This window comes from Neofelis nebulosa, chromosome 5 (genome assembly GCF_028018385.1).
Source record: "Neofelis nebulosa isolate mNeoNeb1 chromosome 5, mNeoNeb1.pri, whole genome shotgun sequence".
Lineage (NCBI taxonomy): Eukaryota > Metazoa > Chordata > Mammalia > Carnivora > Felidae > Neofelis > Neofelis nebulosa.
Window position 1 is genome coordinate 153,059,325 of NC_080786.1, and position 26,549 is coordinate 153,085,873.

Here is a 26,549-nt window from a genome sequence, read left to right on the forward strand (position 1 = left end):
TCAGAGGAGACTGAGGAGACAGCCCACGAGGAGTGGCGCTGATTCCATTGTTCATGACCAGTCATATTAGTCAGTCTGGGCTGTCATAACAAAATATCACAGACTGTAGGTCTTATACAACAGACATTTATTTTCCCAGAGTTCTGGAGGTTGGAAGTCCAAGATCAAGGTGTTTTCAGGGTGAGTTTCTGGGGACACCTCCCTCCTTGGCCACCTTCTCCCTGTGTCCTCACATGGCCTTTTCTCTGTGCCCATGTGTGGAGAAAGAGATTTCTGTTGTCTCCTCTTCTTCTTATAAGGACAGCAATCTTGGTGGATTAGGGCCCCACCCTTACCTACTCATTTAACCTTAATGATTTTTAAAAGCCCAGTCTCCAAACACAATCACTTTGGTGGTTAAGTCTTCAAGGAATGAATTGGGGTGGGAGAGGGGCATAACACCAAACAAGGGGCAAGGATCTGGGTCTCCTCCATTCTGGCCAGCATAGCTTCAGATCAACAATGAGCCGGCACTCCAGCCTGGAGATTTTGCACTGGACTCCCTGGCCAGCCTGGTAGGGAAGGGAGGAAGGGAGAGCCATTAAAAAAAAAAAAGAAAAATTAAAGCAATAGCTAAGATTGAAGACAGAAAAATATACCACTCATTATAATGAAGGGATTAAGGCAGTGGATGTCGGCTGTGACGCAAATACAGTGGCCACAACCCAAGCACTAGACTTTTAAGTTCCAAACCATCCATAAGTCAGGGGGGGAAATGGTAATCGAAAATGAAAAATAAAACCATATCTAAAGAAAATAAGTCAATTTTGAACCCAGGGAAGAATTATAATTAGATCTACCCTCCCGCGGTGTGTTGCTGGCGTGGTGGCCTGAGGACTGCTCTCCACACCATGGAAATATGCCTCCTCAGCTGCCTCCCACCTCCCTCCCTCTGCATTTTCTTCCCATTCTTCCCCCAGGGCTGAGCAGAGTTATCCTTCCCTGACCGCCCAGATCTCTCTCTAATTCCTTACCCAGGCTGCCCCACAGAGCAACTGTTCTCTGATTTTGCTATGGACTGAGTTATTGTCCTTCATGCCATGTCTCCAAATTCATACCTTAAAACCTAACCCCCAGTGTGATGGTATTTGGGGACGGGGTCTTTGAGAGGTGATAAGGTCATGAAGGCGGAGCCCTCACAATGGGATTGCCGTCCTTTATAACAGGAGACATGAGAGAGCTTGCTTCCTTTCTCTTTCCACCAGATGAGGACACAAGGAGAAAACGGCCATCTGCAAGCCAGAAAGAGTCCTCACCAGAAACTGAATCTGCCAGCATCTTGACTTTGGACTTCCCAGCCCCCAGCACTGTTAGGAGTAAGCTTCTGTTGTTTAAGGTGCCCAGGCTATGGTATCTTGCTTGTTATAGCAGCCTGAGCCAACGAAGATACTCAACAGCTCTCCTCCTCCTGTCCCACACAGTCTGCCCCAGTCCTCAGGGGACAGAACTGTCACCTGGAGAGACGTCCAGCCGAGAGGAGCCTGTTTGACTGGAGACCTCTAAACCAAATAGAGTTGATTCTTGTTATTCGTGGTAGTTGTAAAGTCTCCATGAACACTGGCTTGGCAAGTACTGAACCACTGCTCCTAGGGGAGATATGAACATGTATACAGTGTCCACCTATTTCAAAGATTACAATCTTCAATTCTAAAAACAACTCATCCGGGGAGATTCTATTTTCTTTACTTTATGAAAGAGAAACAAGGTTTAGCAGTACTAAGTGACTTGTCTGAGGGTATAACAACCAACAGATGCCAGAGTTGGGGTTCGACACCATCCAAACGGCCCCAGAGCCTCTTAGTCTACACTGCACTGTCCACTCCCGCATCCACCCTCCTGCTATCGCTGTATGAGGCAGGGACAAGAGCGCAGGGAGTCCCTTCGTTCAACCTCAGTTGGAAACACGCATCAGGCAACTCATTTCGCTACTCTGTGCATGTCCACATGAATGGCCAAAAAAGTCTTGGGAATATTGACCTGGGGCTTACAAATAAATGTTAATGGAGAGGAGAATTAACAAATATGGAATCCACAAATACTGAGGACTGGCTGCACTTCTCTGCTGCTGTAACATGAATAGGCAGGAGAGAAACCAGCCTTGAGAGGACATCTGTAGATGGGGCTGTTGTGTCTGTCACTCATCTGGGACAGTGGGGACAGATCCAGGCATCCATCAGGTGGGCTCCTCACTGACCACAAAGTCCACAAGAACAGAGGCTGGGTCTACCTTGCCCACCACTCCATCCCCACTCCTTGGAAGGAAGTATGTGCTGAGTGGTGGCCAGAGGGAGACGAATACTGAGGCTGAGAATTGGTGTCCTAACACGGGTCTTTATGAAGACGAAACAAAAGATTTAATGGGCATCCCTGAATACACACTCAGAAATGAGATCTGAACCAGGAGATTTAAAAGAAAAATAGTGTGGGGGCTCCTGGGTGGCTCAGTTCATTGGGCAGCTGACTTCAGCTCAGGTCATGATCTCATGGTTCATGGGTTTCAGCCCCACGTCGGGCTCTCTGCTGTCAGCACAGAGCCTACTTCAGATTCTCTGTCTCTCTGTCTCTCTCTCTCTCTCTGCCTGTCCCACACGTACACTCTCACCCTCTCAAAAAAAAAAAAACAAAAAAACAAAAAAACTTTACAAGTAAAACTATAGAAATCTTACGAAAGAAATCGAAGAAGACACAAAAAAATGGAAAAAGATTCCATGCTCCTGCATAGGAAGAACAAATATTGTTAAAATGTCGATACTACCCAGAGCAATCTACATATTCAATGCAATCCCTATCAAAATAACACCAGCGTTCGTCACAGAACTAGAACAAATAATCCTAAAATTTGTATGGAACCAGAAAAGACCCTGAATAGCCAAAGCAATCTTGAAAAAGAAAACCAAAGCAGGAGGCATCACAATCCTAGACTTCAAGCTATACTACAAAGCTGTAATCATCAAGACAGTATGGTACTGGCACAAGAACAGACACTCAGATCAATGGCACAGAACAGAGAACCCGGAAATGGACCCACAAATGTATGGCCAACTAATCTTTGACAAAGCAGGAAAGAATATCCAATGGAATAAAGACAGTCTCTTCAGCAAGTGGTGCTGGGAAAACTGGACAGCGACATGCAGAACAATGAACCTGGACCACTTTCTTACACCATACGCAAAAATAAACTCAAAGTGGATGAAGGACCTAAACATAAGACAGGAAGCTCTCAAAATCCTAGAAGAGAAAATAGGCAACAACCTCTTTGACCCCGGCCACAGCAACTTCTTACTCAACACGTTTCTGGAGGCAAGGGAAACAAAAGCAAAAATGAACTACTAGGACTTTATCAAGATAAAAAGCTTCTGCACAGCAAAGGAAACAATCAGCAAAACTAAAAGGCAACCGACAGAATGGGAGAAGATATTTGCAAATGACATATCAGATAAAGGGTTAGTATCCAAAATCTATAAAGAACTTCTCAAACTCAACACCCAAAAGACAAATAATCCAGTGAAGAAATGGGCAAAAGACATGAATAGACACTTCTCCAAGGAAGACATCCAGACGGCCAACTGACACATGAAAAAATGCTCAACATCACTCATCATCAGGGAAATACCAATCAAAACCACAACGAGATACCACCTCACACCTGTCAGAGTGGCTGACATTAACAACTCAGGCAACAACAGATGTTGTCGAGGATGCGGAGAAAGAGGATCTCTTTTGCCTTGTTGGTGGGAAAGCAAGCTGGTGCAGCCACTCTGCAAAACAGTGTGGAGGTTCCTCAAAAAATTAAAAATAGAACTACCCTACGACACAGCAATTGCACTACTAGGTATTTATCCAAGGGATATAGGTGTGCTGTTTCAAAGGGACACATGCACCCCAATGTTTATAGCAGCACTATCAACAATAGCCAAAGTATATGGAAAGAGCCCAAATGTCCATTGATGGATGAATGGATAAAGAAGATGTGGTATATATACACAATGGAGTATTACTCAGCAATCAAAAAGAATGAAATCTTGCCATTTGCAACTAGGTGGATGGAACTGGAGGGTATTATGCTAAGCAAAATTAGTCAGAGAAAGACAAATATCATATGACTTCGCTCATATGAGGACTTTAAGAGACAAAACAGATAAACATAAGGGAAGGGAAACAAAAAATATAAAAACAGGGAGGGGGACAAAACAGAAGAGACTCTGAAATACAGAGAACAAACTGAGGGTGGCTGGAGGGGCTGTGTGGGGAGATGGGCTAAATGGGCAAGGGACATTAAGGAGGACACTTGTTGGGATGAGCACTGGGTGTTATACGTAGGGGATGAATCACTGGAATCTACTCCTGAAATCATTATTGCACTATATGCTAACTTGGATGTAAACTAAAGAATAAAAATTAAAAATAACAAAAATAATAAAAACGTAAAACAGTGTGGATATTTTTTATAATTCATCGGTTCGAGGTTATTTTTTTCCCCTAATTATAAAAATAATTCATGTTCATTGTTGGGGAAAAAAATTTTTTTAATTTTTTTTTAACGTTTATTTATTTTTGAGAGAGAGAGAGAGACAGAGCATGAACAGGGGAGGGGCAGAGAGAGAGGGAGACCCAGAATCTGAAACAGGCCCCAGGCTCTGAGCAGTCAGTACAAAGCCCAACGCGGGGCTCGAACTCACGGACCTCGAGATCATGACCTGAGCCGAAGTCAGACGCTTAACCGACCAAGCCACCCAGGCGCCCCGGGAAAAATTTTTTTTAAGTAAAAAGCATAAAAGTACCAACCCTCCACCACCTAAAAACAATTATGACTAAATCTGAGCCAATATTCTTCCAGTGTTTTGTCCAGTGTTTGACTACAGTTTGTTTTCCTCATAGATCCCTGCGCCCCACGCCCCTCTCCAATATCCCGCTTCACACCACAGGGAGGGGACGCCCATGCAGAGCTTAGGGTAGAGGAGCCAAACTCTGGACATCTCCAGTCCCCAGATGTGAGGGCTTGGCCTAAACCAGAAGGATGGAGATCCAAGACCAGTCTGAGCTGGTCCTTACCGTCCCCAGAGACGAGACTGCATGGAATTGGAGGAGGAGGGTGGGGACAGAGTGTAGATGTTGTTGGGGGGCCCCTACATGCATCTGGCTTCCCAAGCCAAGGCCGGGCAGAGGCCGGCACGACAGAACAGCAGCATCACGGGGCAGAGCCGTCCCTAGGTGGGGCCTGGCAAAATGCCCGACTCCAGAATTTTACCAGAACTACAAGAGACTGAGTCCCCCAACACAGGAGCAGAAGGCATGCCCCTGTGCAGTGTCAGAGGGTGGCCCTGAAACAGCCTTCCCCATCCCCAGACACCCCAGCAAGCTGGGCGCACTTGACTACACCCCCATGTGGCTGAGCTAACCCCCGGAGAATGGAGAACACGGATCAAGTGGAAGCCCATGTCCCCGGACACTGGCGGGAGAAGCCGGGACAGGCCTTCTCAGTGTGACCCCTGCCCTGAGGCCCAAGTCAGTGCCTCACTGTCCCCCGGGACACCCCAGGGAAAGGGCTCTCTCTGAACTGACATAGATTTAGTTCCTGTCGCTGGTGGAATGTGGGCCCAAAGGAGAAATGATAATCCAGCCACAGGAAACCTGACTTGGGTGGCCAGTCAGGTGTGGGCATGGAGTGCACTCGAGATACATAGATCTTTCTTCTCCAACAGGGCGTGTTCTGATATTTTGCTCTGATTTCTACTCACAGAGAAACTCATGATAATCCTGAACTGCTGTGGCTAAAATCCCCCTTCCCAATTGTGAGAAAGCCCTCACCGTTCTCTCGTCTCTGCTACAATGTTGGCTTCTGGCTTCAGGTCCGTAACTCTTACCTGCCGAGAATTCTTACCTGAACATGGTGTATGTTCACGGTCACGTCTTCCAGGGCTGACTCTCCACCCTCTCATCTTTGCTCCTGCCCAGTGAGTTCCCCAAAGTCCTGACAGCGCATCTCCCCCACCCTCGAGCTCGTCCATCCAGACGGCTCAGGTGCTAGGGAGCCAGGAACGCGTGCTGTCCGGCCGTCCGGCTCCATGGACATCCAGAGGCTGAACGGACGGTTACTGGCTGAGCGGGTAGGGGCAGCTTTTGGAAAAGGCAGCACGTAGCTGAGTCTTGAAAAAAGCGGGCAGGTAGGGTGGGAAAGATACATTAATCTGGATGGACCAAGGAGCCTGAACAGGGATCAGCTCTTTGGAGTTGATCTGACAAACAGAAATGGCAGGATTCCCAGATCACAAGGGGACTGTCCTCTGGGGGCATGGTAACAGGGAGCGGAAGGGGGGACACGGGGGCACCGGGGCTGATGAGAAAACCAGTGTGGCACTAAAACAAGCCTTCTGCGGACCTGACAGGCTAGTCTGAGAATGGGCGAGCGAGCCATCTGAGAGCAGTTGGACCCGGTGAGCTAGGGCAGGCACACCGCACCACGTACCAGCACAGACTGTTGTTCCAGAAGCACCGGAAGCCAGGAGGCCGGAGAAGGGAAGATGGCTCCGGCTCCTTCTTCAGCAGCACCGAAAGAAGGTTCTAGAAGCGAGTTGGTTAAGCGTCTGACTCTTGGTTTCGGCTCAGATCATGATCTCGTGGTTCGTGGGTTCAAGCCCCCCATCGGGCTCTATGCTGGCAGCTCAGAGCCTGCTTGGGATTCTCTCTCTCTGCCCCTCCCCCATCTGTGCCGTCTGTCTTTCAAAATAAACTTAAAAAAAAAAAGACAGAGAAGGTTCTAGAACAGGAGAGAAGTAAGCATGTTTGTGAATGGAAATACAACATCCTAGGGAGAGAAAGAAAATGAAGATTCAGTCAAAAACCTAAGCAGATCATCAGTCAAAAAGCAGAAACGTTTTTGTGGTTATAAATAACATCTAAAACTTTCTAAATAAAAAGGACTTCATATCTTAAAAGTCCCAACATTTCTGTGAACTTGCAGTAATTGCATGGCCTTTTATCCTTTCCTCAAGATACCTTTAAAGTTCACTGCAGCTATGAGGATTCAACGTAAATCATTCTGTTTCCTTTGAAATAAATACACTCTGAGCTATTTTGGTGTGGGTCATGTTTAATAACGGTTTCACAATGTGTAGACACGAATACATGAACAACCTCACATTTAATATTATGAGATTGAGCAGACAGCCAAGTTATTAATATGTGGTTTAAATCCAGCACTCTGGCCGTTTAGAACAGGCAGCGGAATTTCTGAGTAATCGCCAGCAATGCTCAGTCTGGCAGCCACATGGCAACCGAAGAGACAGGTTGTTTTGTTACAAACATCAAAGGCCCGCATTTGCCCCAGTGGAGACCCCCACCATTCGGCGCACTCGCAGAGCAAAACCATCGCGTGGAACTCAAGAGTCCGGGGGGTGAGAAGGCCTCGGGGGCGCCCACGGACCCCACCGCAGGCCAGCAGCTCAGGGACAGGGTAGGCCAGCGTGCCTGCCGATTCTGGGGCCTTGCCCAGGCCCCGCATCTCCTGAAGTTGGAGGCATTCTGGGGTGGACGGAGGAACCCAGCCTCTTCCGGGATGAGCCTAGAAACCAGCCTTGACGGAGCTCGTCTCGGCCGGGCCGGCTGGCACCTTGCGTCCGCCACCAGGTCTGCGGGCCAGGCCTAGAGGGTAGCGCTGTCTGGATTCTGACTCAGGGCGGCGGGCGGACATGCCCTGGGATGGCCGCCCTGGCATTTCAGCAGCTCCTGGCCGGGCCTCACCAGGCTCATCCAGAGGACCTGACATGCCAGGAAGACGCTGCAAAATGCCGTTTTGCGTCTAGGGCGCAGTTCTGCCGCCAGCTCTCAGACTTCTGGTCCGTTACCCTTAACCGAACGCCCGCAAAGATCCCTCGCCTGGCATCTTCCTGCGCCACGGCCCACACGCCCTGTGGCTTCCTTTCCAGCAGGGACTCAGACCCTCAGCTCCCCAACTGGCACAGCAGGAAACAGGTTCCCGCAGAGACTTCTTAACGGACAAGGGGGATGAGCGTCGGAGAGCCAGGTGGGGGGCCGAGTGCAAGACGCCCCCAGAAGCCCGCGGTGGGAGGGACCCCAGCTGCCGGTCCGTGCCCAGAGCCGCACCTGGGACTTGAGATGTGGGGCTGCTGAGGAGGGGAACCTGGTTCTTTCGGATCAGTTCCATCCCCGGGAGGCTGAGCCACCTCTGGTCACTGGGTTTCCAGTCTTCTGGATGGTTCCAGTGGTGAGGCCCAGGAGCCCTGCATTCCCAGCCTCGGGCGGGCAGTTTTGTAGGAAAAGCCAAGCTGCTTAAGCCCAGCCCTCACCAGGGCCGGACCCCGTGGGGCCCAAACTCCAGGGGCTCTTCCTCGGCCTGTTCCAAGGACGGTATGAAATGACAGCTGTAAACGTGTCCAGGCAGTGTCAGGTGCGGCACGGTCCCCCTCCCTGGGCTCAGTCGCAGGAGCTCCTCTTCCAGGATGCAGTCCGGGTTGAAGGGGACTAACAGCACCCCGAAACGGCAACGCGGACGGAGAAGGGAGAGGGAGGCTTAGTAACAATTCGGTCCTGTTTCTAAGTAAGCAAAACCGACATTCACACCAGAAACTGCACTGACCTGGCCTCCATGAAAACCCTCTCCTCTCTCTCCCAGATCTGCTTAGTGGACCCAGACGGCACAGGTGAATTCGCAGGGAACCAGGGCTCACCTGTCTCTTGCGAGCCATGTTAACGACACTCAGAATGATGTGCCCTTCGCCTCCCTCCTTTCCTTTCCCAAATCAGTAATGGGGTGACCGTGTCGTGGGCCTTCACTAGGCAAAACATAACCTGCAGAGAATACCGCGAGGCTCCCGTTTGTGGCCATAAACAGTAGATTTCAGCAGCATCAGAGGGTTCCTTAAATAGGTCACCAGATCAGCGCCACTGGTGCTTTTCACACTCAAAAACGTTTGTGGCGACCGGATTTCACGTGAGGGGTGGCCCGCAGCTCAGACACCCAGCACCCAGACACTCTGAAGTCGGGTAATGACATTAAGACGCTACACCCTGCGGAAGGTATGACAGGCGACAGTGCCTCCTGTTGCTGGAGGCTCCCGAGCAAGCCTCACCTGAGCTTTCCTTGAGGGCGCCTTGCGGGGAGCGCGCCCGTGAGCAATCCGCGTGGACCCTGAACAACCAGGGCTGTGGGCGGCCGGCAGTGCAGACGCTCTCTCCTCATCGTTCTGGCACATCCTCCTCTCTGCCCCGCTCCCCAGCCCAGATTAAAGATCACAGGACTTGAATACGCTTCAGAAAAGAGTGTCCGCTGGCATTAAAAAGAGAGACGTCAGCATCGTAGGTGACCATTTCGGTTCATCCTGATCACTCTCCTCCAGAAACCACCACCATTCACATCAGTGACTTACTCATATGAATAGAACGACAGATTCTAGGTCTCTGAAGAGCTACTGATCTGTTACTCTTAATGAATCTCAGTGCAAAGTAAGGAACGTTTTACAAGCCCCCCGCCCAACAGTGATGAACCCAACCACTCACCGCACACCTCCCCCAACTACAGCACTCCTGGCCGTTACATTGCCAAGAATCGTGGTTCTTGAGTTCGGCATGCAGTACCGAGAAGGGACCGGGGGGGGGTGGGGGGGGGGGGGGGCGGCAGTGCCTGTTGCTCTATCCTGGCTGCACCGGGCAGTCGGGACCCTCGGGACAGGCAAGTACCATCCTCCTGTTCATCAAAAGCCGTTTTTATATGTTTATATTTACAACCACCCAACCACACAAGCAGATAGATTCTTCCTCACTGAGCAGATGAAAAACGGACACCCGGAGGAAGAAACGCTTACCGCACACTTCCATTAACTCATTAACTTTCCTTTCTGGCTCTATCGGCAGTTTACAGATGAGTAAACTGGGGCTCCCAAGGGCCTTACGGCATCTACCCACAGCCACACAGCCTGTAGGGGACGGCCTGGGATTTGCTCATTTCTAAGGTCTCTGTGTTCGTGACCACACTAACCTGCAGTGCAAGAAAAGGCTCCAGACGAGACCCCAAAGCCACCATCGGGCTCTGCAAACACACTTCTGAACGGATGCATCCACTTCTGCAACGAGGAGGATACTTCAACGTCCCGCACAAGGGCACATTCACATGCGCCGCACGCAAGGCCAGGGGCAGTGAGGGTGGGGAGCCATGTCCCCACCCCAGCCCATCTGGAAGGTACAAGTACGCGGTCTAAATCTGTAACATACAAACGATTCTGTAACTAAGAAGATGAAAAAGAGATGAGAAGCACTTCTCAACTCCAACATTTGAAAATCTGCGTTCACCGATGCAGTTTGGTGTGTGGTCTTACGTCGTGGCTCAGCTACATGGAGCTCAGGACTCCCCCCACATCCTAACGACGGCAGTCCCCACAGTGCTGGGGCCACGGCACAGCGGGAGCTGTACCAGGCCCAGAAAAGTCTGCGCAGAGGCCACCATCAGGTGGTACTGAAAAGTGAGGAAATGCACATTTCTTTTGTTTCATTTTGAGCAAATACAGAACCTTGTTACCCTGTCAATTTTTACCCACAAAAAAAAAAACCCATAAAATACAAACTTTTCACATACTAAGAATCACCAATCAACTTTCAAATATCACACAGAATTTTTCCACTAAAGTAACTATACCTATGTATTAATAAAACCTGTTAGCTGTGGCTTTTTAAAAGTCTAACCATATTACTGTAAAATATTCAAATAAAAAACAACACTCCCACCTAGTGGATACAAGAAAACATCTGGCTTATATCACCAAAGAAAGGAACTAAAACTACAATGAATTTAAAATAAGTTTATTCTGTTTGAACACCCTCAAAAGACCCCCTTGGAAAAAAAGGAACCAACAAAACGGGACACGCAGCTCCCTTTAAAGGAACGGGTGGGTAATAACACACTGTACAAAACCACCTCTGGAATCACGTGTAAATGTTACTCTGGATCTCATTTGTTGTCATCAACTTCTTCAGTATCTCTGTGCTCTGGGGAATATTCTGGAAGAAGAGAAAAAAATTGTTAATACAGGGAGATGGAGAACGCGCTTACAACGAAGCCACCCACTCCAACCCCACACGCTCAGGACATCAACGGAGCACCTGACCGCGGCAGTGCATCTCCGTGTTCCCGCAGAGGAAACATCTAAGCATGTCCTCCCCCTGCCCCAAACCCGCTGGGGGTGCCACACGGCCTTCACACACACCAGCCCGGCCTCTCTCCCACGGGAGCTCTCTCGCCCCTGCGCCCCCAATTCCAACTCTGCCCCGCCCTCCTCAAAGGCGCCCCGAGCCTGCCCCCTTCTGCACTCCCAGCCGCCCCTCTGCACGCCCCTCTGCACGCCCCCCTGCACGCACCCCTCTGCACACGCCCCCCTGCACACGCCACTACCCACGGGGATCCATCCATCTCTCAGATCCAGCCAAAGTGCCAGCCTCACCCCAAACGAGCCTCATCCCCTCCTCCTCTCCCTCCCCCCCCCTCCCCTGCCCTGACTGGCATCACAGTCCCCTGCGCCACTGTCCCCTCCGCCACCTGCAGGCCAAGGTTGGGCACGACAGCAGGGACAGACCAGCCACGGCCCGCACTCACCAGGCAGTGCGAAGAGCCTATTAGGCGTTCACTACAGACACGAACCGACTATTAGTATGTGCTCTGGAAGTGGTGCTAACTAGAGAACCGCTCATGACTCCCGGTAATTTGAAATTATGCTTGGATTACATTCGTTTTCCGGTTTTATTGCTAATAATTCAACAAACGACCGGGCATCCTCCTACGTGCCAGGTACATGACGGGGGGGGGGACCGAAATGGAGAAACGCGGTCCATTCCCACGGAGCTGACCACCTAGCAAGCAAACGAATTTACGAGCTAACCCCAACAGAACGTGCCCAAAAAGGTGTCTTAACACCAATGGCCATTCTAGAATAAAACAGGACTTGCACTGTGAACACTGTTGCAGTCTCTTCCCTGTAAGAGAGAAGTTCTTCACCAGGGTCCATGCACTTCCAGCAAGCCCCTCGGGGACAGGAGGGGGGCGGGGTCCTCAACTACCAGCAACCACAGGCAAACTTGTGCACATGTCCCAGCGTGAACCTTCCTGGGGAAAGAGCCCACGACACACGCACCGAGAACACGCACCGAGAGCAGCCAGCCCCACGCAAAATTAAGTGAATCAACGTTGATAATCTGACCCCTGCTGTGCTCACGACTGCCTTCTTAAACATTACACCTTCCAAATGAGTCAGTTACAGAAACTTCCTGAACAGTGAAACCATCTTTTTACATAGCCGCCTGGGATTTATATCCATACACTGCAAGGATCTACCATGAGAAAGTGGGAAAACAGTTCTCGAGTTACAGGAGCACATCTAAAAGAGGGTGACGGGCCCACTCAACGTGCGGACTAGAAAGCTTTATTCTGAGAAAAAAGGATCTCTAGGCGTTGCTTGGGTTTTACATTGGTACCAGAAATTTGCACCTGTTACTAAGTTCGTGGCAACTCAGCTATTAAGTCAGTGAGTGAAAGCCTTACCTTAACCAAACCTTTCAAGCTTCTGGAAGAAAGGACAGGCTTAAAAGCTCCAACTGTAATGAGGTCTAACTTCATCACATCAGTATAGCACAAGTACAGAATCGCAGGGATTTTCCACACTTGGCAGTAACTCAGAACTATGAGTCATACAAGGGAAAAAACCATTGAAGTCTTCTACTATGTGATTTTTTAAACTAAACATCTCTATATAAAAAAGGCTACTTTTAAAAACAGTTGTCTCTGTTGCCTCCCTTAATCAAAGTGTTTACTGCCATATTAAACCCCTTACAATGCATATGTTCTTTCAAAGCTAATTTATCTTCCTAATTTCTTGCATTTATAAACAGTTTATTTTGCATTTCCTGAAAACACGGAGACACATCTTAAGTAGCTTCAAGATTAAAATTTTGCTGAATATAATAAATTAAAAGTAAATAATAAATACATAGTGCACAATGTAAAATACTTGGCCACTTATTCTAGTAAACCTAACATTTAACGGGGGAAAAAACTTTTACTTATTAACAAATAGCAATTCTATAATATATCAGCTACTGAAAAGTAACTGACAATCTCATTTTGATACGATGCTAGGGTATAATTAACAGGAGTAAAAAATAAAATATTGACAACACTACTACGATTCAGTTTCTGGAGACTTCTATGTTGACAATTAAAACATACTTTACCAACTTTCCGTGCACCAACAATTTACATCTAACACTGGCCTGCGTGAGGAGTTATCACGGACCAAAAAGAAACAGAGCAAGAGCAACTCTGAAGCCTAGCAGTTAATTAAGAACTCTGAGCTGCTCTCGCGTGGGAACTGTGTGTCTGGAAAATGTTAAAACTCACAGCAAGCACAACCTACTAGCAACAACAGACATTAAAGACAAACAGCAGAACACTGGTATCAGTCATCATCGAGAACTGCTTTAAAAAGACCTCCAACAGTCAAATAGCCAACTCAACAACAATAAGCTGTAACGTAAATATTACAAATCTTAATACCACCTGCGGCAGGAAGATCATGTACAATATTTGGTTGTTCTAGCAGTGAGCAGCACGGAGGCTCCTTGAAATTCTCTGTTTTTAGGGCTTTCAGGAAAGGCGAATGGAGGCTGCTGGTAGATTCTGCGGTTTTATAGTCAGTAACGTGTCGACACGTGAGCACAGTCACTTGCAAGTTCTTCCTTGCACAAGAGCCAAAGACCTAGCAAAAGTGACCCCAAGTTAAAAGACGTCTCTAATCTTGTTACGGAATAGAAACACGCCTCTAGCTGTTTACGCAACACCATCCACCGTGCCTTGCGAGGTGGACGCGTCCACTGAAATACAGAGTGCGTGCTTTGCGGTCCCCTCACCTGGGCGTGATCTCGGTTCTGTCACGGTCTAGCTTGGCGATTTTCTACGTCACTCTCCTCATCTGTGAACTAAGAACGACAGTACTGCCCACCCACCTGAGGGAACTGCAACCTGTAGTAAATGGAAGTCAGGAACACAAACGGCCAGAGCAGCTGCGGGGATAACCGGGACTGGCACCGAGAGTGGACCTGCCACTTGACTACGAGATCTCGACTAAGCGAGGTTATGTCTAAACACGGCTTTACTTGCAAGCTACCTTCAGAATAGGAGTCTATCAGCAAAAGGAAGCGATCCCCTTTCTCTAATCCATGTACTGATGTGTTCTAGAACACTTTTTAATGAAGACGTTTCTAAGCTGCAAGTTGTATGCATAATAGTGCTGTATCAGTGCAAATGATTAAGTTCACTATTTCGATTGTAGGCAAGTTTCAATCACTCTAGACCTTTATTTCCTCCCAAGTTCGTATTTCATGAATTTCCAAGGACCCTTCCAGCTTTTAAAATCTATGGTGATGTAAACCCAAAAAAAGCAGCTATTTTTTAAAGAAAAAAAAGGAGACTTTAGGCCACTTTGGAAAATATTTTATGAAAAGAGAATGGCTTTTCAAACAATAACAACAGAACTAAAGATTCTACGTGTCATAAAGGATTTGTAAGCCTAATTTCATCATATCACAGATCTGTAAACAAACAAAAAACAGTTATCACAATAAACATCTGTCAGCAGGTACATCCCATTTAAGATACATTACTGGGGTGCCTGGGTGGCTCAGTTGGTTGAGCACCCGACTTCGGCACGGTCATGATCTCACAGTTCATGAGTTCGAGGCCCACGTTGGGCTCTGTGCTGACAGCTCAGAGGCTGGAATCTGCTTCAGATTCGGTGTCTCTCTCTGCCCCTCCCCTGCTTGCACTATCTGTCTCTCTCAAAAATAAATTCAAAATTTTTTTAATTAAAAAAAAAGAAAAACATTACTCACAAGGCCTAGGTTATCATCCTCCCTGTAATACCTATAGTCTGAATTCACACTTGAGCACTCTGTTAGACTATGTGGGATTATTAGGATTTTGTGGCTGACACGAACCAAACAGTAGGGGGACCCAAAGAGTGTCCCGCAGGAAAAAAAAAAAAAAATACTGATTAAAAAGTTTTTTAAGTCTGGAAGAAAAAAGGTGCTCTGTAGTACAAAAATAATAAAATATTTTTGACGTAATAGTCATCCTACTTAAATCAAAAAACACGAATTAACACAGCAGTTTCCTGCCCTTCTGAGATCTGAGGAAAGCTAGGGACTCTCTCCCTAGAAAAATAAATATTGGTACAAAACACAAAATCACATACAGGATCATGGGAAGGGTCAAAGACCTTCTTAAATAATTCCTCATTTAATAAAATGTATTTAATAACTTTTAATAAATGTTTCTAAGTATGCCAATCTGGTCTGAAACAGGCATACACCAAATTTCTTATTTCTAATGAATTTAATTTTAACAGCTATACAAAAATATATCTAAGATTTAAGCTGAAATGTTACTAAGATATATATGAGACCTACTTCCTTTAAAAATAATATGCACCTGGGGGCACCTGGGTGGCTCAGTTGGTTAAGCATCTGACTCTTGGTTTCGGCTCAGGTCACAATCTCAGTTTGCGGGTTCGAGCCCTGCATTGGGCTCTGCGCTGACAATGCACAGCCTGGTTGGGATTCTATCTCTCTGCCCGCTCCTCTCTTCTCTCTCTTTCAAAAATAAATTAATTATTTAAAAATAATAATAATATGCAACTACCAGAATCATGAGTATTCTCTAAAACTCCTAAATTCTTTGCTGAAAAATGATTTTTTTTAATTCTTTTTAACATTTATTTATTTTTGAGAGACAGAGCATGAACGGGGAGGAGCAGAGAGTGAGGGAGACACAGAATACCAAGCAGGCTCTAAGCTCTGAGCTGTCAGCACAGCGCCCGACGCGGGGCTCGAACCCACGAACCGTGAGATCATGACCTGAGCTGAAGCCCGACGCTTAAACGACCGAGCCACCCAGGCGCCCCTGAGAAATATGTTTTATTGGGCACATACTACGTGCACAATTTTCCCACAAAATGAAGCCTCAATTAATTTATCCTAATGCTAAGAAAAACGGATGTAATATTTTGGAATTTGGAGCAAGCAGCAGCTGGGTGCCAACCCCCTGAATCCAGCTCACACCCATTTCCTGCCTCCCAACTCGGGGCATCTCCAGCCAACACTGTCAGCACTGCTGTTTTCTGCCCCTGGCCATGACCCGGTTCCGTTTCTTGTCAGTAGCCCGTTTCTCTTTCGAAGGTCACAACACGGTGGATGGGAAGAATCACAAGACGCTTTAGGCTTCTATGACCCACAATCTTCAGCACATTGCTGATTACATTTGTTAAATGAGTTTTTATTCTTCGAATTTTGTAATAGATTGCTACAATGTCTTTTAGAAAAACAACAACAAAGACTTCTGTTCCAGCACTTAGCTATGTAGGTTCAAGCATCAAGATACAGAACGCCTAAGAAACGTCACTCGGTGGACCACAGGCCAGCCTTCACTTGTCTCTTACCTTGTCCAGCCACTGATACTGCTGGTCTTCAGCAACATAGCAGCTGCACTGACAGAGCAAGACCTGGAAAATCACATTCCAAGTATTCTGTCAGGTCAAATGACTTCTACACACACCCCAAACTATCACCATTTACATTATCATTTGAATCCTAATATAACCTTTAGACAACACGGGTCTTTCTGCACTGCTATTGGCTTATTCGTTTACCTTTAAAATTTAAGAATCGAGCCACTACTGGCAGTTAACACGAGAATAAAGTACACAGGGACAGAGTGACCGCAAGAGCTCGCACAGGAGACCCTGAAGATACTACCAGTAAATGGTACCAGCATCTTCTTTATAGCACAGGAATTACCAGTCCTGTTGCCCTTCTGGGGGGTCACACACCATGAAGACCGAGCGCAAAATAAACGTAAACACTATAAAATGTAAGCGTTATGCAAACACTAGGAGCTATCAGAGCGAATGACAGCCTGACAGCACCTCAGCCCAAATGGCATTCTAGAACGGTACCGGTGCCTGTGAACATGGTATTATTTTAGAAACCAAGTTCCAAACCATATGGTCAAAATGAAGTGATTTGTGACGACCCCATGCCATAAAATGATGGATTCTTGATTATTAATACTCATGGAATGATATTATCCACTGAACTCAACATCCATTAAAATATTGCCAGAAATGTTGACACTTAATTACCCAAGGGAAGCACAGGAGGGGAAAACGGTGCCTGGCGATAGGGGAAAAGACAAAGACTGGATACATAATGAACTACACACGCAGGTTCTGCATGATCAAGAGAGAGCTGAGTGATAAATGGTACGACCAGACGGAGGGACAGAAATTTCTCCTACCTGACCTTCACAACCCATTCTAAAGTGAAATATTTCCAACTAAAGGTCAAATCGAAAACATGCTTAGTTTCGTTATATGCTATAAATGCTGGATGTGTATAAAAAATCCTCACATAAACTTAAATAGCTTTGGATTACATGTTAAAAAAAAAAAAAAAACGGTTAAGTATTACAAAATCAAACTTTACATTTTAAAAGGCTAACATGTGGAACCCTTACCTTTTGAAAGAAGCCACATTATAATATTTTGGAATTAGTGACTTCTTCCATTGTTTGGGACCCCTGCCCTGGCCCTTGTTCAAGTGTTCAGCAGCTGTGGAACGGTACTCTGTCAGACAAGCAGGTGGGGACACACGTCACCTGCCTGGCCACCTCATCTGCCTGACTCATCTCTCAAACTGCCCACTGGGCCGTGTCCTCTGAATGGACCCAAGATTAGGATTCAAACGCACAGGACACGAGGAAATTCCTTAGCATCAGCTCCAGAATGACTTTTCGGACTTAACAAATCAGGACAAATCAGGACAGGGGAGAAGCTCGATGTCCAGAGAATTGTGCTGAGAATGCACACAGCTTCCATTTGTTCAGCAAATGTTAACGGAGCTTCCAGCATGAACCAGGCATTTGCTGAACACTGGGTACACGGCAACAAAGGACAACCCCCTGCTTTCTCAGAGTGAACACGGTTTTGCACACTTAAGAGTTGCACGCTGAAAGAATTTTGTGAATGAGCGCAAGGTCTGAATGTCTACTGTTTATGGTTTTTTCCTACCAAAGCGATCTCCGAATTTCCTAGGAACTTTATCAACACACTGTATATATCCTGTTGCTATTCACGTAAACAAAAGAGTGCTTACTAGCACTGCCTACAGGCAGAATTCCTCAGCCCAACAGGAGAGGTAAAGGAACACGAACTTCAAACGGACACCACATGAACAATGCTAAACAACTACTTCTGAAGCATACGAGCAATCCCCACATACCGAGGGATTCGATTTTAGATGATAAAACACACAAAAGGCATCCGTCGGGGAAAGATGTACGGTGTCCGTTGTTCTACACCATTCATTCCAGAGTTTGGCACAACCGACTTCTTCCCAGACTCCTGAATTCATAACAAATGACGACAAAAATGCTGTGAAAAACAATTCACATTGAGTTAGTGCTTGGTTCTGCAAGCTGCACTTTCTACAGTAAAAAACAGCTCCAAGTTACCCTAGAATTCTAGCGCTACAAGAGCCATTAAGACCACTGACCTTACACCACCCTTTTGCAGGAAAGGAAACTGAGGCCTCAGGAAGTTAAAGGCTACTGCCCCCAAATACAGATTAGAGGCAGGAACTGAGGACACAGGTTTACTGCCGGACTTTACTGCACACTCACAATGTACCACTTGCGGGAAAATTCCAGGCCAGGAGCATTTTACGTCAATGAGTCCGTAGTTATATACCATGTACTTAACGATGTCCTCCAAGCACTGGGGCTACCTTATAGGGCAAGGGGTCTACTTCACTGGAGACCCCGAAGGCTCTCCCCCCAGCCTGTGAACTGGCTAAAACTACACAGGTTTGTGCACGTGTACATTGTTCTGGACGAACTCTGCTCTGTGCTAACATTAACCTATCGGATGCAGGCATCCATGAACAGGCCTTCAAACTTGAGGGCTCAAAAACGTTAGCGACGGAACGCTCAGAATTGTGAGCGATCATAGTTACTTTTAGGGTTCTCATCGTGCTATCAAGAGCCCGTTAATTCAAACACCGTGAAGAACCACTGGTGCAAGGGGGCCACGTACACATGCCACCTCTGTCCCTCCAAGTCGGCCCCACACAGGCCCAGGAGTCTCAAGAAATCTGGATACCTCAACACACTATAAACCCAGTTCCCGGAACTTACAACCTCCTGGAGCTAAGAACACTTCCTTTTTCATTTTTTTTTTTTAATACTTAAAAAAAAATTTTTTTTTTAATGTTTATTTATTTTTGAGACAGAGAGAGACAGAGTATGAACGGGGGGAAGGTCAGAGAGAGAGGGAGACACAGAATCCGAAGCAGGCTCCAGGCTCCGAGCTGTCAGCACAGAGCCCGACTCGGGGCTCAAACTCACAGACCATGAGATCATGACCTGAGCCGTAAGTGGGAAGCTCAACCGACTGAGCCACCCAGGCGCCCCAAGAACACTTCCTTTAAGTCTTATTGGTGTCACATGAGGAGGCATAGATTTTACTCAGATACAAAGTTACTCTGCTATGACTTTTTCTAAAAAAGTAACAGACATTTGAAATCTTTTATGATGGAAAGCAATAAGTAACTTTGGATTTTGCTCTTTCAACAAAAGGTTCAGTCTAACATATCTCCACTCACCTACTGCATTATTTCCTATAGCAATTATGAACTTGGAGCAAGGATATTTTTCCAGCAGAGAAACTTCCAAAGATGTTTTGGTTTGTCTTCGAAAGAGCCGCACCTCCCTAACACAAGAAACAAAAGACAAAACTGAAACAACTTAAATATACTTAGTACCATATAAGGAGAAAAAGGGTACTATAAATACGTCTTATAATAGGTAACACGCAAACTCTAAACTCATAAAGAATGTAATTACAATTGAAAGGAAACAACAGGTTGAAGCAACAATAACTAACATAAAACCACCTGATGCAAAACTCATGGAGAACTCCACAATGAAGATCAGGCTGTCCACCTGACCCACTGATCAATCAATCAATCTTAGCATCCCTAAAAGTGGGACAACTGGGTCACAGCGGGCAACAAGAAACACCAAGCACCACCGCGGAAGCATTCTTGCCAGCAAAATACTGAACTTGCACCTGACCACGCCTCTAAAAGGAACATCCATTTACAGGAAACGCAGGTAATGGACACACACGTTAGATCAGACAAATCCAGAGTGTGCGACATCCTACTGGACACGTCTCTCAGCACGGGTGAGAAGGGGCTGCTCTAAATGATGGGCATCTCAAGAGACAGAAAAGTCCAAAGGTAATGTGTGGACCTTGTCAGGATTTTGATTTACACAAACACACTGTGAACATCATGTTTGAGATTACTGAACAAATCTGATCATGCACGGACTATTAAATGGTAACAGGAATTATTAATTTTGTTAGGGGTTATAACAGCACATGCAAGAAAGTGCCTATATCGTTTGAGGTGCATTCTGAAAAATGTCGAGGTGAAAGGCTATGGTCACTCGGGGTGGCGGGAGATAAATGCGGCAAAATCTTCATTAACTGCTGAATTTACATGACTGGGTAGGGATGAAGGGTCGCTTTACTACTTTCTCCAACCTGTGTGTGTTTGGAAATAATTCTGTTTTTAAAGAGACAGATCATCCACCTGCTGCCGATACCGATGCTAACGAAGAGTGGGGCGGAGGATAAAGAGGCTTTTGAGAGAGCTGTCTTAAGTCCACGAACCAAACACGCGACGACCGCGGGGCCCAGCGACGGCACCGCAGCCCGGGAACACGTCACGAGTGCCCCCAAGTCCACGCAGAGGGAGGGCCCTGCGAGGCCGCGGGCTGGCTCTGCCGGCCGCGCCGAGGCCCCCCGCTGAACCCCGGGCAGGCTGTGCCGGGCGAGCCCCAGGCCGAGCGGGGCCGCGGACCGGCCGCAAGCCCCAGGGTCCTGCGCCCAGGACCTCACCTCTTCCGCGCCAGCTGCCGCCGCACCTCCCTGTCCTCGGCCGTCTCCCTCCTCTCGTCCTCCTCTTCCTCCTGGTCTTCCGTCCCGGCTCGGCACGGCGCCTTCACCACCTCTCCGAAGAACGTGGCCGCCATACCCACCCCGCCACCTTCCCAGGCTAACCGCGGCGCGCCGGCTCGGCGCATGCGCCCCCGCGCCGCCACGCCCCCTGCACCGCCCCCGCGCCCCTGAACTCCGCCCCCACGACACGCCCCCGCGCACGCGCGCCGGGTGCCTGAGGCCGCGCCAATCCCGAGCGTCTTCTCCCGCAGCTTGGGTCCGCTGGGGCACCGAGAGGCTCGACGGCTGCGGGCTAGAGGGGCGAGCCGGCGGCGGGGTTGGGGCCTGCGGCGTGGGGCCTGGGCCGGTGACCGACCCGGGAGGAGCCGGCTCAGCCGCCCTTCCTTCCCTCACCCCGAGTCCGTCCTCCTGGAGGCGCAGCTTTGCTGCACTAAGCACCGGGCTGCGGACCGAGGGCGGGAAGAAATACAGCGCTTCGCGGTGGTATCAAATGCGACTTTTACTCTGGCAATAAGAATTCACACTTCAAAAGCTGATGATTGTCAAGCCGATCTAAAAGAGTTTATGAGAATGCAAAAATAGTTACTTCTTTTTTTAAAACGTGGCCATTTCCAATACAAAATTTATTTTCGCTTTAAGTAGCCTTTCACGAATAAGCAGTGTGTGCAGTTGCTTTCGAGCCGGTTCTGTTTCCTCGGGGCGCGGCGGAGGACCCATCGCCGGACACTGTTCCGGGCGGGCGCCAGGCGCAACCGCGGACACTTTAAGTGACGGGGTCCAGGGTGGCGAGCGACACAGACCCTTCACCTACACGTAGTCGTACTGAAAACACGTGGCACTGCTCACATTTTGGAATGCTGCCGAGAAGCACAGAGTTCAGTACTAGTTTGGGGGCAGGCGGAGCCTCTGGAGGTAATCAAACAAATCTCAGGAAGCTGCTAGAAATACCTTGTTTTAAGACGTGGAGAAATACGATCGACAAAAGCATCTACATTGAATCAGTTTTAGCGGTTTTACACATTCCAGCAAAATAAACGTTTGGGTTTTGAAGCAAAATTTGAACATTTCAGTATAAAAGAATGACCAAAGTGCTATCCCGTAAGAGCTTGGGAAAGTTTGGGTGTACTTACGGAGGAAGATTACCAATGTGGTTTTTTTTTTTTTAATTTTTTTAAATGTTTATTTATTTTTGAGAGAGACATAGCATGAGCAGGGGAGGGGCAGAGAGAGAAAGGGAGACACAGAATCAGAAGCAGGCTCCAGGCTCTGAGCTGTCAGCACAGAGTCTGATGTGGGGCTTGAACTCAACAGCCGTGAGATCAGGACCTGGGCTGAAGTCAGACGCCTAACCGACTGAGCCCCCCAGGTGCCCCACCAATGTGGTATTTTTAAGCTGCATTTATACCGGTGGGTTGTTTTAGAGAAGGACTGAATTGCAGAATAAAAAGAATGTTTGGGTATCACTGTGACTTAATCCTTTTGTCCAATAAAGTAACTTGCCATTTTTAACCAGTAAAATTTAAGCTCGATTTGCTTTTACAATTACATTATGAAGAAATCATTTCTAGAAAGCTGATTAAAATTAGGAGTAGGGTAATAATACATTTGGCCATGGTTTAAATTCTGCATACATTTCAGAGAGTTTTACAATAATGTTAAGTTTTAAACAAATGCTTATTTCATGCAGTTACAATAAATTTAGGCCAAGCACTTTTTAAAAAGGCAAATATATGTTCAATTTAAATACTAATTCAGCAAAGAGATTCCATTTGGAAAGATCGCTGGTGACACTGTCTCAAGTACTGGCGGAAATTAAGCCCATCAGAGAACATCATAAATTCAAAACAAATTCTTTGATTACACTGAAATTGTCAAGAAATTTTGCATAAAATAGTCTTAACTGAGACTTAAGTATTTTCATATTATGGTATTTGTTAAGGATAGAACATCCCCAATAAGAAATTTCCACAAAATTAAGGGTAAATATGGGAGCGGAAATAGGTTTAAACAGTTCATTAGCAATCAAAAATCAAACCCCATGCACCTGGAAATATTAGCAATTTATTAGGAATTCTTCCCTTTCTCACCTGTACTAGTAACAAGATACTGGTATCAGTATTTCTGATGAAAGTACACTATAAACAGAGAGCAAAGGACACAGACTCTGTAGGTTAGAAATATTCTGGCTTATGCTAAGAGAGAGGAAAATAAACGACAAAAAGCCTTTTTCTTAAGGAGACATGCAACCACAAACAAATTTCTCAAGTAATCTAGACACTTGGGTCTGTCTGTATTACCAAAATATATGCATTATATTAGTCTTTTAATGAAGAAGGAATAGAAACCCGTAGGTTTCTATATTTCACTTTTTCAGATTTACACATGCAAATCATATATTAATATTCACAGATGTTTTTAAATGGGAAAACAACTTGCTTCTAACAATTCGCTTCTCCAATAGCATGTTACTATGTTAAGATTAACAGTGCGTTCATTTAATCTGGTGATCTTAATTTCAACAAATACCAATTAACAACAAATTAAACCTCATCGCAAAGAAATTCTTCATAGTATCAAGATCAGATTTTCTAATCCTAGCAAAGGCCACAATGAAATAGCCCACATGCTGCCAGTAAAGTTTGTTGTGATGAAACTGTAACCAATTTGCTCAAAGTGTTCACAAAGTACTGATTTTTAAGGTGCTGAAAAGAAACCTAAGAGGATGTCACTATCATCCAAAAATATGACTGTTTTGATCTTAATCTATACCTTTTATTATTAACTGGTTAAAACTAAGACCTTGCCTCATAATGAGGTACATTTTGGCATCACTGTAAATGCAGTTATGTGAAAGGAAAAGTGAGGAAAAGAAGTTGTGATAGTCACATTCATAGCCTTCATAGAAAAATATATATTCCCTGAATTAGTCACATCAAGTGGTCGCCATTCAGTACGAATTCCAAGATTATAAACAAAATAAGACATTGATGGGTTTTTGCTAATTGCCCATTTCCAACACTCCACTTCAGAACTCGATCATCAACCTCCACATCATTCAATCCCCAGGTCCTTCCAGTTTAAGTTGTTTTAGACTTGTGAGGTTGTGAATTGCAGGGACTGGATCTTACTTAGGTATTTGGTTCACTCAAAAGTCAAATTGGCTCCATGGTACCTCCTCTTGAAACGTGCATTAATATTTTTTCCCTCTTACTTTAGTAAACACCGTAGCTATGGTGGTCTAAATTTTTATTCTCTAATGCAAAAGGCTTAAAATTAGCATCAGGTTGCGATTTTGACATTTTTTTTTTTTTCCGGTCCCTGAAGGTACAGACCCTGTACACTTTCCATTATGTTCCTCTAAGGAACCAAGAGATTTCTCCAAGACCCTTCCTTTCTGAACAGGAATAATCTTGTGACCGGCCATTTGTCCTTTTCTTTCCACTACGGGCTCCACGATCTATTATACCCCCCAACCCTCGGATTCTCTGCCATGTGTCTCTGTGCAAGAGCCCACTGCAAGGAAGGTTTCCTCCCACTTTGACCCACTGGAGTATGGCTTTTAGAAAATTCCTCAGAGGGGCGCCTGGGTGGCTCACTCGGTTGCTTAAGCCTCCGACTTCGGCTCAGGTCACGATCTCAGGGCCTTTGAGTTCGAGCCCCGCGTCGGGCTCTGGGCTGACGGCTCGGAGCCCGGAGCCTGCTTCGGATTCTGGGTCTCCCTCTCTCTCTCTGCCCCTCCCCCGTTCACACTCTACCTCTCTCTCAAAAATAAACATTAAAAAGAAAAGAAAAGAAAAGAAAATTCCTCAGAAAGTGCCAACAAGGGATTAACTTTAAGCTAGGAGCAGAATGCAACTGCCAGCTTATTTGTATCTGATTGTGTCCAATCACATACAATCCCTGATTGAATCCAAATTCAAATCACTCCTATATTTTCCTAGTCGTTATTGTGCTTTGTCTTTCCAGGATCTGAACGCCTTAAGAAAAGTGCTGTGCTATTAACACCTTCTGGTTCTTTTTCACTTCCTGAATTTATGCTTGTATCCTCCTCTTTATAAACATTCGGTAACTTTTCCTTAGCCACAGCAGCCGCACTTCGATGGGGCAGTTTTCTGCTGCTCTTTCTAAGCCAGACATTTTCTGGTCCTGAAAGCTTTTCCTTTAGATTACTCCTACTTTTATTTTATTTGCAGCCACAGTAACACATCTACGGGGAACTTTCTCAGGTACCATTTTTGCTTTCAGAATTTCACGAGGCATTTGCACTGCATCCTGATGATGCTGCATACACGTTCTCACTTTTGTATTGGGTTCTCTGTCTCCGGGAACAGAGTCTGGAAAATGAGTGAAAGTTCACATAAATGCACTTGCAACACAAGACTGCAGCGCTGCTTATGTTCCTCAATAACAAATCCCCAGATCGGAAGTTTTAAAACTACTCATTGGGGCACCTGGGTGACTCAGTCGGTTGGGCGTCCGACTTCAGCTCAGTCATGATCTCGCGGTTCATGAGTTCGAGCCTCGCGTCGGGCTCTGTGCTGACGGCTCAGAGCCTGGAGCCTGCTTGGGATTCTGTGTCTCCCTCTCTCTCTCCCCCTACCCTGCTCGCACGCTGTCTCAAAAATAAATAAACGTTAAAAAAATTTTTTTTAACTATTCACACTGCCAAATAAGGAAAAAACGTAGGTGATTATCATCAGTGATACTACTCCCACCTCCACACCTACAAAAAGAAGTCTTGAGTAGTATGGCACCAGGTATACTGTCCAATCTGGAAAGAGAACAGTCACTTAAAACAGTACCAGACTTCTGAGAAGGTACCTGTGGCATCATAAAGCACTAAATTTTTGGTATTGTTTCTAAAAGTCTATGTCGAACTAGCTTAGGATATTCAATGAGCTTTGAAATAATTTTCCTGGAACCTAAATGAGAAAGCAATGCCATCACGACTATGACAATGCAGTTATCAGCTCTGCTTCAAGACAGTCCTGAAAGTGTTAATTCCAATACCTTTAGTCAAAAAAAACATGAACCGGCAGATAAAAAGGAACTGCCTATTCATTTTAGAGAACGAAAATATGGTTTTAATCCTAGATCCATTTTTTCAACTATTTGAGCATTTCATTTAACTGTAATTCTTTTTTTTTTTTTTTTTTTAATTTATTTTTGGGACAGAGAGAGACAGAGCATGAACGGGGGAGGGGCAGAGAGAGAGGGAGACACAGAATCGGAAACAGGCTCCAGGCTCCGAGCCATCAGCCCAGAGCCTGACGCGGGGCTCGAACTCACGGGCCGCGAGATCGTGACCTGGCTGAAGTCGGACGCTTAACCGACTGCGCCACCCAGGCGCCCCTAACTGTAATTCTTAAATCCTGGTTTCGTTTATTATTCAGATATTTTCTCAGCAAGGTATATGCCAGGCATCCAGAGGAT

The 26,549-nt window shown here is 46.4% G+C and overlaps 1 protein-coding gene across 3 annotated transcripts; it reads right to left on the reverse strand.

The window, feature by feature from the left end:
* Positions 1 to 10,835: 10,835 nt before the first annotated feature.
* Positions 10,836 to 21,240, reverse strand: PSMG1 (proteasome assembly chaperone 1). Of its 3 annotated transcripts, XM_058732022.1 has the most exons (7): positions 21,057 to 21,238; positions 19,753 to 19,859; positions 18,373 to 18,524; positions 16,533 to 16,595; positions 13,598 to 13,796; positions 12,584 to 12,720; positions 10,836 to 11,049 (listed from the first exon to the last, which is right to left on the reverse strand). In XM_058732022.1, exons 1-7 carry the CDS (start codon positions 21,188 to 21,190, stop codon positions 10,975 to 10,977), a joined length of 867 nt encoding a protein of 288 aa, XP_058588005.1. In that variant the 5' UTR covers positions 21,191 to 21,238; the 3' UTR covers positions 10,836 to 10,974. The 3 variants fall into 3 exon arrangements, with proteins under 3 accessions (XP_058588005.1, XP_058588006.1, XP_058588007.1); XM_058732023.1 differs by lacking the exon at positions 16,533 to 16,595 and having other exon boundaries at positions 21,057 to 21,240; XM_058732024.1 differs by lacking the exon at positions 19,753 to 19,859 and having other exon boundaries at positions 21,057 to 21,176.
* Positions 21,241 to 26,549: the final 5,309 nt, after the last annotated feature.

Bases quoted from the DNA above. Each gene is read 5' to 3' on its own strand.
- PSMG1 (XM_058732022.1), bottom strand. From the start codon at position 21,190: ATGGCGGCCACGTTCTTCGGAGAGGTGGTGAAGGCGCCGTGCCGAGCC. The intron at 19,860-21,056 runs GTGAGGTCCTGG...TTCTTGTGTTAG, and splicing joins CGGCAGCTGGCGCGGAAGAG to GGAGGTGCGGCTCTTTCGAA. The intron at 12,721-13,597 runs GTGGTATTAAGA...TATGACTCATAG, and splicing joins ACATGATCTTCCTGCCGCAG to TTCTGAGTTACTGCCAAGTG.